This window comes from Larus michahellis, chromosome 4, assembly GCF_964199755.1.
Source record: "Larus michahellis chromosome 4, bLarMic1.1, whole genome shotgun sequence".
NCBI lineage: Eukaryota > Metazoa > Chordata > Aves > Charadriiformes > Laridae > Larus > Larus michahellis.
Genome location: NC_133899.1, coordinates 32,207,177 through 32,219,590, shown reverse-complemented (window position 1 = coordinate 32,219,590; position 12,414 = coordinate 32,207,177). Strand labels below are relative to the sequence as shown.

General features: G+C 44.8%; 1 protein-coding gene across 8 annotated transcripts in view; it reads left to right on the top strand.

Annotated features, from left to right (window-relative positions):
* The window catches only part of CEP170B (centrosomal protein 170B), a 59,277-nt gene that overhangs the window by 21,106 nt on the left and 25,757 nt on the right, over positions 1–12,414 (top strand). For 6 of the 8 annotated variants that reach the window (XM_074583816.1, XM_074583814.1, XM_074583811.1 and 3 more), the window contains exons 6-9: positions 78–216; positions 8,302–8,403; positions 9,517–9,993; positions 12,250–12,312. In XM_074583816.1, the coding sequence (XP_074439917.1) occupies positions 78–216; positions 8,302–8,403; positions 9,517–9,993; positions 12,250–12,312 (781 nt within the window). Of the gene's footprint in view, positions 1–77; positions 217–5,768; positions 5,911–8,301; positions 8,404–9,516; positions 9,994–12,249; positions 12,313–12,414 lie in introns of those variants that run through there. The other 2 variants (XM_074583817.1, XM_074583815.1) reach the window with 2 other exon arrangements.

Here is a 12,414-nt window from a genome sequence, read left to right as displayed (position 1 = left end):
AAGGGTGGTTTATCTTTTGCAGGGGCTGGCACACAGATTGCACGGACACCCTGCAACTGTTGCTTTTGTCTCCGCAGCATGAAAAGTACACCAGCCAACTTCAGATGAATTATAAAGGCACGGCAATGAAGAGGGCGGAGCAGCCCATGGAGCACGGTGTCTACTCTGAGTCCTCACAAGCCAAGCTGGAGAAAGGAGAGAGGAAAGCAATTACAGGTACTTGCTCGGGAACCAGTTAATCAAGATTCAGAACAAAGTGCAGCTTGAGCCCTACGCTGGGTCATGATTCTGACAGTACAGTATTGTGGGTTGCATATAGGAGCAGTTCCAGAAGGGTCGTCTTTCTAAACCTCTGAGTATTCCAGATTCTCAGTTTTTGGAGATTCAGACTCCAAAAAAAAATCAGGTGGTGTGATGTCTCACACATGCCTTGTCGCTGTGTGTGTGCTGGAAAACCTGTAGGCTGAGCAGGTTTGGGAAGTTCTTTGGCACTTGTCTGGTCTATTTTTAATTTCCTAATCAAAAGCTGGTGTTTGAACAGAGACGGTGACTCAGAGTAGAAAATGTATGGCTGCTGTGGTGCGGTGCTGGCAGGCAGGCAGACAAAGAAGCAACAAGCCATTTCTTTCAAAAAGCCCTTTAGGTCTTAAATGTCTGTATTTCCTAATGTGCCAATATGTGGGATTGAAACTGACTGCCAAACTGGGAGATGTTTGCTTCAGGTTCACTGTTCCCCAGCTCCAAACCTTTTCCATTTGAAAAATTCCTTATGTTCTCCATTTCTTTACTCACAGCTTCCTTCCTTTAAAGACCCTTTGTCAAACTTGCTTCCTCCCCGTTCCCTATCATGGTGGGCCAAGACGCCAGCAGTCTTGTCTCACCCAGTTCCTTATCTCCTGTATGTACTGCCCTGGCAGGTCTCTCCCTAGATCTGCTCAGATATCAGTTGGTGGCCTTCTAGAGCTTGATGATGCACAGGAGGAACAAATATGGTTTTAAAGCATCCCAGTGATGGATGACTGCCAGTGGTGGTCTTGTGGCACCAGGATGGCAGAGCAATTGGAAGGCTTTAGGGTTAGCAGAGAGACTGCCCGCTGGGTCTGTTGGAGGAAGGAGCAGGGAGGTGAATGGAGGGAAAATGATGGGCAAGTAAAAGAGGGAGACATCATCTTAGGCGAGGTGACCTAGAGATAGATACAGTGGCTTTCTAGAAATGCGTACAACTCTGGGTAAATCCGTTAAGGTTTCCTGATAACTAATTGGAATGGGTTGGTTGACCTTAATCTCCCATGTATTGTCTTTGTGAAAATCCCTCTAAGCTGACACACTGTACTAAAACAGTGTAGTTTTTCTCCCTGGTATTGTCATTGCCTCCAGCTGTGCATGGAAGCACATGACACGCATCCGTGTGCCCGACTCTCATTTTCTGCACCGCAAAAACCTTTCTTTGTGTTGCTTTAGCCGTGTTTGTGTGTTGCCCTCCACCATGGATGTAGCATTTGTGACTTTGCCTCACAAGCGTGCGGTTAAAGGGATGAAGTTGGTGATGATTAACCATGACACTGAAGAGGGTGAGAAGAGGTGAACCTCAAGGGGGGGGAGGGCTCTCCAGCCGCACTGCAAGGGGCATGGGGTTCTTGAAAAACATTGCCAGTAACTGGGTTGGTTTGCCAGTAACTGGAACCAGTTTGCATTTGCTGCCTGGTTGCATGAACATTCTCATTTTTATTCTTGCCACCTTCCAGAATACACCCTTGTTTGGTTTTAACCTACATAGCATAAGCGGTTGATATTTGGAACATCTTCAAAGTCAGAATGTTGAGTGACTCTTCATCAAGGTGACCCATTTCTCTAGCGTGTGGTTCGCAGACCTGCATTACATTTCTGTCGTCGTTAGCAGGCACGGACTGTAGGTCTAAGGCAAAAAGGGCTGTGAGTACTTATTGGAGGCCAGTGCTGAGGTACGTCACATGCAGTGGGACTGATGGACGGATATTAAAAAAAAATAATCTATGAAGTGCTCCTATCCCCACTGGAAGATGGAGGAATCAGGACTTTTTGTTGGAAATATTTTGCTGTGTTGGACTGAAGCCTGTGGAAGCAAGAGAGGGAGCCTGAGCATTAAATCAGCGCCTTGCTCTCCAAAAAGCATCTCTGTCACGTGAGCAGAATGATTAGTGGGGCCCTTTTTCATCTGCGATGTGACTAATTCACCTTGTCTTCAGCTGCGCACATGCACAGTTTCTCCTTGGTTGCTCGGAGGAGTGGCAGCAATTTAAAATGATTAGTGGAAAGAAGAATGTAGTATTCTTACGGGGAGTGGGCTTGCTTAGTGGCAGCAGAAAGAGGCTTTGGGGAGAGAGCTGTTTTGCTAAGCCTGTAGGTATTTAGGAATTTGCATTGACTAATTAAAGCAAGGTCTGGGGTGACAAAAGCCTTTAGAAGGATCGCTTCTCGGGGCCCGGGTGGAAAAGAGGCAGAGGGAATGCAAGCTTTCAGGAAAGAGGTTTAACAAAACAATGTGAACAATTAGAGCTGCTTAGAAATGGGAGGAGGTGAGGGGCTGGGGATGAAGAGATCCAGCAGAGTGAATGGGAAACAGCTCAGCCATTTAGTCTTTATGCCATTGAACTTGCAGCTTTTGGGTGTATGTTGCCTGTAAGCAGAAAATCATCAGTCTTTGTGAAACGTTTGAGGCAAGTAGCTTGGTAAGCCCCGTGGGTTGGATATGGATATGAATAAGAAAAGTGCCCTCAGTTCAGCTAGTTAATGCTAAGAATAGCCATCGGCTCTCATGTTTAAAGCCTTAAATGATGAGGAGGCCAGGTACAGCCTTGAACTGAGCAGATTTTAAGACTCTCACAATCGCCATCTGTTGCTACCTGAGTTGAGGTACTGGATGAGATAAGCTACTTTGTGATCTCTGTTCTCAACACATAGTTAATCCTCAGGCTGATCTTAATTTATTTTATTTTTAAAGCCCTCACAGGCTGATGGCACTAGATAATGCTGAATCTGATGACTAACTCTGAATAACTGCTGCAGGCCTGAGTTTCCAGGGGTGGAGGTTGCCTGCAGCGTCCAGCTGAAATGAGCATCAGCAGCTGCAGGAGCAGGACTTGAGCTTCTCCCAGGATCTGTGAAACAGGCTTTCTCGCCAGTTTGGCGTCTGTGTCATTAGGGAGTCCTCTCAACAGAGTGGCCGACTTGAAAGTCTTGTTGGTGTCCAGGGCTGAGGTCAGCAGGCAGCGTGGACGGAGGCAGTGGGAGTTGTGCCCGGTTGTGGAGTGGTTTCCATGGTCTTTGGCTGCTTTCCCCATGAGATCATGGTAATAGCTATTTAGACACACAGCTCTACCCTAGCCTTTAATTTAGGGGAGTGGTGGTGGTGTATCTGCTTTTCGTCTGAGCTAGGGTGGTGGTATCTGCAGCGTGTTAAAGGTTTGACCATGTAATTAATACAAATAAATTTGTGATTATCAGCCTGATTTGAAAGCCTCTGGGATCTGTGTATGTTCACAGCAGGTATGAAAGAGCAGGGCTTAGGTTTGCCACACACACGTGAAATAAATAGTGCAGCAAAGAGTCAGAGAATTGCTTTATCGTTATTCCTACTAGGTCTGAATTCTCTATTTTGGAAAGGAGTTAAAAGGCAGAGATGTAAGGAATTGATTTTAAAATGTTATAGCTAGATCATTGTTTTTTTTTCCCCAAGGCCTCTACCATAAGAAGCCTACTCTGCATCTTCTGATGATGGACATTATTGTTATTAATAATGAATCAAATGATTTGACTTAAAGCAAGATGAATTTCTCATGCTTTTGTTACGACTTGCTGTAGACAGCTTCAAAGCTGCATGTGCTTCTGTCAGCAAAGAAATTTGCCGTTGCTGTCTGTCTCTCTCTCGTGACGGTTTGAAGCTTTGGGAGGACCTGGGCAGTGCGCAGCCCTCAAGTCCTGTCCTGACCACAGGGAACGCCTTCAAGTGAAATCAGACCCATCTGCAGTGGGAGCTGCGTTCCTTGTTATGAAAGCTCTTCTGCCCATTTGCTGATAGAAAGCAGCATTAACATGGGCTTTCTCCTTTCCCTTTCATCACCTGGACTGTATTTTTGGTCCTGCCCTTGTGTTGTTCTGATTCACTTCTCCATAAATACATCCTTTGTATTTAAGTCGCAATTTCTCTTGTGGTGCCTTTCCCTCAGTTGATCAATAGTTGTATTAATTTAATTGGTCACGTCATTGTTAGACTTGTTAAACAAATGGACCTTCCTTGTTCTGTGCTAAAATAGCCTTCATTTTTTCTTTTGAGTAACTGCGTCAAAGACTGAAATCCAGGAGCAGAACATGTGCGTGTCAGTGGTCTCCCTTGTATTACACCGTCACAGATAGCTCGGTGTTTATCTGGCTGACTGCCTGTGCTGACCTCAATTCGGTTATCTAAAAGGATGGTTTTCGAGCTGTCTGCCTGAATTGATGAGCCAAGAAATATGTCTAAATGAATTGGCACCATCTGGGCAGCCTGGCATGGAGTGGAGAGAGGTGGTAACGAGCTGCCATCAATTGGAGGAAGTCTCACATTATTAAAATGACTGAGCAGTTTTCATTGGTGTTCCTCGCTTCACCGCTGACTCGGGCAACCCCCAGTCTCACTGCTCTTGCAAGAGCTTCCATCTTACACTGAAATATAGCAGACAGGCGGTGGCTTCGGCGTGGTATGCATGTCTTGGGACACAGGCAGATGCGCTACTTTGGATGCTGCAGGTCCGGGTTGAGGTCGCTGCACAAAATGCATCCCAGCTGGTGAAGAGCAAAGCCCCCTGGCACAACTGCATATGTAGCTGCTCCCTGGCCCACTTCTGTCACAGCCATCTGGTTTAGCTGCCTTCCTATCGCACTCCCCCCCTCCCCTTTTTTTTTTTTATACAATATTGTTGTGTTAGAGCTGGAGCGGGGAGAGGCGGCAGGTCGGTTGTGCTGGCAAATTAGAAGGGACAGAAGCTTCTGACACGAACAGGGCAGCAAATTCATGTTGCTTTTCTGAAGTCAGGGAAATTTTACTCTGGGTCAGGATCTGGCCACTCTCAGCAGCAGCTGAGAATGAGGGTGTCTGTGTCACTTGATAATGTTATTCAAAATGCAAATTAGTATGAAGGCTCAGTGGAAACATTAATTGCTCTTAAAATATTGAAACTGTCCCCAAATAGCAAGATACTGACTCCTCAGCTTCCCATCTGTGCTTTTTGCAGTCTTTAAAATGAAGTTCCAGTTTACTGTGGAGGCTGGGAGAGGGAAGGAATGAAAAAAAACCTCCACAGAAGTGAGCGGATGCGTTATACATGCTGTACCAGAGTGTTACAGGTGGGGCCATGTGAGCTCTGTGTCTTGGGGCAGGAGGGACCTTCTGCCACCATGCAATGAGCGCAACTGAGCGCCTCCTACCCTGGTGGCCCCAGGTCTCTGTATGCTCTGCCCAACCTGATGCGTTCTCTGTAGGTGCTCCTTGATGTGCCCTGTGGTTTTGGCTTTGTGCTAGCTTTTGTCTGAGGGAGAATTTGGGGAATTTCCAAGAAGCTATTAGGGCTCTTTAGGATAGAGGGGGAAATTTGAGAAGGCGGTGGAACTGGCTTATTATTCTTAATAAAGCCTCTTTTTTTTCCCCTCAGCTTTTCTTGCAATCCCAAAGTTGCCCATCAACAAAAAAAGTCTGCCCAAGGTTGACTTGCTCCCATAGCTGCTTTTACCCTGTAGTAGAAAAGCTCCTGGGGGACAAAGGCAGTAGCTCCTGTGTTCAGTACACAGGTCGGGGACAGATCTTGGGGCTGGAGCAGCTTCTGGGAAGAAGTCTGTCCTGCAGGATGGATGTGAGCTCACCTTTTCCACTTTGGAAACAAAACTTTCTTGGAACAGGTAACTAAAATCTTCTAGACTAGGGGGCCTTTGGGATCCTGTGAGGGGCTGGGATGTGCTGGAGAGACGAGCTGTAGCAAGGCAACTCCTTGCAAGGTGCAAGAGCTAACAGCACCCATACTTGGGGAAGATGCTGCTTGTGCAAGAGTCAAGTGTGAGATGGTCTTTGCATTGCATCTGTAGGGTAGTATGCTAAGGATATGTTCCAACAGCAACTTAAAATAAGCCACTGATGAGCTTTCATAATTGACCTTACTAATCTGAGACAAGTATCTAAAATCTCATGTGTTTCTTCAGGGTTGAGCCCTTCACTGTGCCCCATTGACCATAAGGCATGAGTTACCCCAGACATAGCTGGCTGTTGTTAATAGATTTGTCTATCACCCAAGGTGTTGTTCTCCTCCTCCCAGCCCTGACTGCCACTTGGCCATCAACCCTAAGATCAGTACTGACTTCAGAGGGTGATAATTAATTGCAGTATGTGCCCCAAAGAAGTGCCTGACATTAGTAGAGCAGATCCTGCGTGGTTGGAGTGGGGGTCTGGTGGGCAAGTCATGGCATGAAGACAGGGTGGTAGGTTTCTGCTAGGCTATGTGACAGAAGGTCTCAGCCTAGCAGAGACCGAACACTACATCTGGGTGCTTCTGTTCATTGGCAAGCTTGTGAATAGGTTTGTGCGGGGTTCCCCCCCCCCTTCCTTTCTCCCTTGAGTGGTTTACCCATTCTCAGTTATGAAACATATTGCTTGGCAATTCCAATTTATTCACGATGAAAAATGCTTCCTCCTTTGAACTTTCAAAGGCTGCCTACATAATGGGAACACAGTTTATCTTCCACGCGCTCTAGGCAGAAAGGAGAGTAATACTTCCAGCCTCTTTTGATCCTCGGTGTGAAGGGAGGCAGCGTCGTCGATTTTGAAACACGAAGAAGATCTCCTGAAAAGGGCCTGTGTGCTCCATCTGTAAAGCAAAATTTTTGCCTGTAGACTATCAATGTATGAGCTTATATATCTCTGGAACTATTCTAGAAAAAAGCATCTGAAGTAGCGGCCATTGGGTCTGTGTTGCTTTAGAAACAGCAGCATAAAATCAGCCATCTTTTTTTCTTTGAACTATTTAATTCCCCATCCTCTCCTGACTTCCCTTATGCTAATGACTACTTTCTGTCATGTCTCTATTAAAGTAGGGAATGCAAAATTGCGGGGCTGTTTGAGGGCTGCTTTACACAGAGCAGTGTGTGGCTTGAAAACCACAAGCTGAGCGAGCAGCAGCTGGCGGTAGAAGCCTGGCCATGGCTCTGTAGCTGGAGCCAGGGTTTAAGACGTGGCAGGTAAAGTGTGTGCTGATGGCTGTTATGGGTAGAGGCAGAAGCAGCTAACAAAGCTGGAGCTTAACCTCAGCCCCTGACCTATCCTTATGTCTCTATCACCTCTAGATGAAAGAACAAAAGCTACTTTATTTGCTTCTCTTAAACAATTATAAAAACATAATAACTATACCACAGCTCAGTTGAGGTGTATTCTTTTTACTTGTTGCATAAACAGCAGCAGCCCAAGGCACTGCCAAAACACAGTCTTGTTTTGTGGGAGACAGAACAAGAAGCAGTGGATCAGCTCCTTTCGGTACCAGTTGTTGCAGCGAAGCCCTGATCTTCCAATGAGTCCTCGCTGAGCAGAGAAGACGATAGAAATCTGGCTTTTATTAGAGGAAGCTTCTCCACGAGTAAAACCTCTGTCCTGCAATGACTCAGGAATCCACTTGGTTTACTTTAAGCTTTAGAGAGCAAGAGTTTACTACTTCCTTATGTATGTGTAAGGAGGTGGTTTTACCATTTTCCCTAAACTTGTAACGCTTCAAGAATTTCCTGTTGTGGGATGCGTGTCACTTAGAGTGGGAGTGGTGAATAGGTTGAAAAAATCCCTGGCCTCACAACATCCAAGTACATGGTGGGGCAAGAAAGGGCAGAGCTGAAGTCTTCCCAGTTAGGATCAGGACAAAAGCCTGATTTCCTGAATGGCAGGTGAGTTGTAGACAGTAATTTTGTGGTTACTGATTTGCAGTCTGTCCTGCCAAAAATCTTCCACTTCCTGTAAATAATGAGGCTAGAGAGGGAGAAAAGCCAGCATTTGGGAAAGACAGCAAAGGGAGGTAGAGTCAGTATCTTTCAGCAGAATGTAAGAAAGAAAAAGCCGGGGGGGGGTGAGGTGGGGGGGAGAAAAGCTTGAACATACTAATTATTATGTATAACTTGCTATTTGTTATAACTGCAATGTAACAGGTGCATGATCTCATCTGACCCTGCTGTTTTTCCCTTTTTGGGATGTGGTTGACTTCTGTGAACCTGGTGAATTGGTATTTTCTGTGTCAAAATATTTGCTTATCCTCTTCCTAGAAACCAGTACTTACCGCACCCCTCTTTATGGGCAGCCCTCCTGGTGGGGGGAAGATGATGCAAACAACAAGGAGGACAGAAGGCCAGAGGAACATTACTCAGGTAATGGAGGTGATTTGGGGTGGGAGAAGATGAGGGGGACAAAATTTCTGCACACTTCGGATCTTTACTGGGTGAAGCCATCTTCTGTAAAGGCTTTAATTACCACTTTTTTGTGCTCGTACTTGCACATTCCTATGTGTAGATTGCTGCTGATGAAAACAGAATAAGGGAAAATTAAAATGTTTCCCCTAAAATATTTGAATGTTAGAAGCAGCAGTTGTGGAATAATTCAGTATGGATGAGAAAGGCCTCGCTAAGCTTGTTTGAGACCTAGTTATACAGCAGCCCACCTGAACAAGCCATCCACTGTGTATCCCAGAAGTTTCCTATCTAAGAAGCACTTTCTGAGCTGATGCATTGCCTGGATTTGATTACTGTGGAAGCAGTCTGTTTCTCACCTCATCATCCTTGGAAGCCATTTAGTCTTACCACTCCTGTTGTTGTGAATCTGTATGCGTGGAAGGTGCATCGTTTTTCATTTGTGCAGTAAACCCGATGTTTCTATCAAGCATATGCTTTACTGCACAAAGAAGTGTTTTATTTCAATGCACGTGCAGCGTATCTGTTCTGTAGCAGAGAGGGGTTGCGATTAGCAGCCCTTCCCAAGAGGTCGGAATAAGTAAGTGATCCTTTAGCCAAAAAGTTTGGGTACTGTTGGTTTTATCTTTGGTGATGTTACAGAATTAGGTGTTGATTCAGCAAAACCATGCCTGTGATTAGCTTTGCAGATTCAGGTTTTTTCTTTGAGCTGTGGAAAGTTGAGTAGGTGTGCACGTAAGTGAATTCAGCAAAGTGAAACAGGATCTTCCTTTCACGTCAGCCCAGGCATACAAAAACTTTAAAATGCCACCAGCCACCACCACATAGGTTTTGTCAAAACATACAACTGTGTGTGTGTGTGTGCACTCAGCTCTCTCTTTGGGGAGCAACAGAAGAAAGGACAAAGTGAATATAACAAATGTTGGTCAGACCACAGCAGTGCAGTAAGCACCAATTTTGATGATAAGTACAAAGCTATCTAAAATAGAACTCGTGTTTTTTTTCTTTAATCTGTTTCAGCTAGTGTTTGTGAATTTAACATTCTTTTGTCTTTTTTCCCCCCTCCTTTTACAGAAAGATCAAAAGAGATAACCCAACATGAAGAGGAACTGAATGGTAATATTTCTGCTTATAGAGATGCCCAAGAACAGTCGGTGTTTGCCTTCCGGAGAGAGCCAAGTTACTTTGAGATTCCAACTAAGGAATTTCAGCAGCCATCAAAATCTCCAGAAGCACAGGTCCATGAGATCCCAACAAAGGATGTTGATGCAGTAGTAGCCCCCGTTGTACAGAGTCATGCATCTTTCACCATTGAATTTGATGATGGTACCCCCGGTAAAATAAAGATAAAAGACCACGTAACTAAATTTTCACTCAGACAGAGAAGACCGTATAGTAAGGAACCAGCTCATACAGAAGTGATGTCAGCGGAGAGCAAAGTGGCTGACTGGCTTGTCCAGAATGACCCAAGCTTGATGAGACGGCAGTCTCCAGGAGATGATGTGTACAGTACAAAGAGTGACCTGCCGGTTCATGTGAGGACGCTTAAAGGTGAGGGAATGTCTTGTCAGGTGGACATAGTTCTCTGTTGGCTGTGTAAATGCAGCATAATAAAGGGGGAAACCCCTTTTCCTGTCAAGGAGAACTGGACTTAATTATCTCTGCTCTGAATTTGCAATATGAAGAATATTTCTTTAATGACTGTTAAGGTTTTGGATCTGGCTAGCAGGATCTTCACCTGGCCCTGAAGTAGTCATGTGTGATGCCAGCCTTGGGACACTCTAATCTGGTTCCTCTACATCTATAACGCCAGCTCAGCAGTAACAGTGATTGAAAAAAGAATTTTGATTTTTAAATGTCTAAAATAATTTCCATGTGGTCAGGCAGGCTGGTAAACACAGGTATTTCAGTGGATTTTCTTCTCTTGGCTTATCTTAGCTGGAGGAATGACTTTTCTTTTTAGCTGTAGTCCAGAAGAGGCTAAGTGTGATCATCCTGATGTCTGTAGTGACCTACCACTTGGTCAGATAACCAAAGGTCATCAAAGAGATGGCGACTGGTGATAGATTTGAGATATACATGATCACCAGTAGAGGAAATTGTTGTGCTTGTAGAATAAGGTTTCTTCTCTTAAACGAAAGCTTCTCTGAAATCCTGCCCTGTTAAAAAACTTCAGGTTTTGCGGACCTGTGTCCTGTTAAGTGTGTCACACAGAAATTCTTCGGGGATTTTTCAAAGGTTTGAAGTGTAGTTTGGAGCCCAGTTCTTAGTGCAGCTGGTGGGACTCCCATGATTCTCATGCAACTTTGAATATATTATGCTAGATTTGGGCGGGCTTGGATGTCTCTCTTGGGCCACGCACTGAACACCTGGGAGGAGACCACTGATTCCTGCATTCTCGCTGCCTTGCAGGCCTCTGGAAAAGCTATCATTTTGAACTACAGCTTTAACCGATAAAGTCATTTGAAAGGTTATCAGACCTACTTGTGCTTGAGGTCCTTCTTAAACAAGAGCAATACCTTGTTTTCCCTTAAAGGAGTATTTGCTTGGTCCTTGTTGAAAAAAAAAAAAAAAAAAAGACCTCCTTGTAATGTGAAGAGTTTTAACTATTACACCTCCAACTTGCAATTTTTAGAGAAGCCCCTACATCAAAATGGTCTCACATATCTAGCCGTGTGGCTTGGCATAGCATGGAAGTGGAATTGTTTTGTTGTCATTGCTTGTTTCTAGTTCTTCCCAACAAAGGACAGTGGGGTGCCCTGCCTGTTTATTTAGGGTCTTATTTTCAGTCTACTGTGTAACTGTGTGATAGAGGGTTTGGGGGTTTGGGTTGTTTTTTTTTGTTATTGTGATACTGGATTTTGTTGACTTGCTGGAGAACATTGTCAGGGATACAGATGTGCTTTGGTAGTTTTGCTCTTTCCTTTTGGAGAAAACTAGAGAGTCAGGCAGCTGCTGCTCATCCTAGGATTTTCCCGAGCAGTACACAGGAATACTAGCCTGACTGCACTTGCCTCTTTACAGTCCATAAGGCATGGAAACAAGCTGAGGTAATTTAATGCATAATTTGCATATCAAGCAATCAACTCTTTGGACATTTGATTAAAACATACAGTGTTGGTGGCCTGAGGAGTTTATCCACCTCTGATTTGGCAGAGGACAGGGTGTCATTTATCCGCGATAGCTGTGTAACGTGTTCTTCTAGCAGGGCTAATTTTGAAGTTGTCTTGGAGGCTACCGCTGGCTGCCTACCAGGTTTGGGTCTTCAGGATCAGAGACGCCCACTGTCGAGTTTCATTAGTAACATTTGTTCACTTTCAGAAGCAATGTAGTGAATGTAAAGCCTGGTATCAAGACTACAGAGTTCAGGTCTTAGCAGCTTGAGGAGATGTGCATGGTGTTCTCCTGGGCCATCCTTGGGCACGGTTGGTGTTTTTCCTTGTGTCCTCACCATTTTGCATTCAGCAGAGTTCTTAGCCAAGACCCTTTAATTTAAGAACTTTCCCTTCCAAGGATGAAGCTTATCAGCCCTCGGGGCACAATGCAAAATTTGCTGGCTTCCTTCAATTGAGGGTGTTAGGAAACTCTTCAGAGGACTGACTCCTGGGTTGAATGGATCTTGTATTAAATTCTAATCTTTCACAGCTGACTCGAGGTAATAAATGGTCTTCACCCATGTGTCTGGAGAACTTGCAAAGTAGGTTTGAGCAGTTTTCCTTTCAAACACGTGGTATTTTAGCCAGTATATCTTGATGCATATTACACTCTAGAGCGCAGAGACCTCTTTCCCCGTTCTCCCGATGACAGGTTCCTGGTCGTTGACTGAATCGTGTTGTGTGCCTTCACACCCGTTTCCTTCTCCAAAAAAAGGTTTGTTTTTTGTTTTACTTTTAACTTTTTGTTTAACTTACTTTCTGAGAGTCCTGAACTAAGGCACTGAGGGGCAGAGCATCATTGATACAAAGAGAAGGT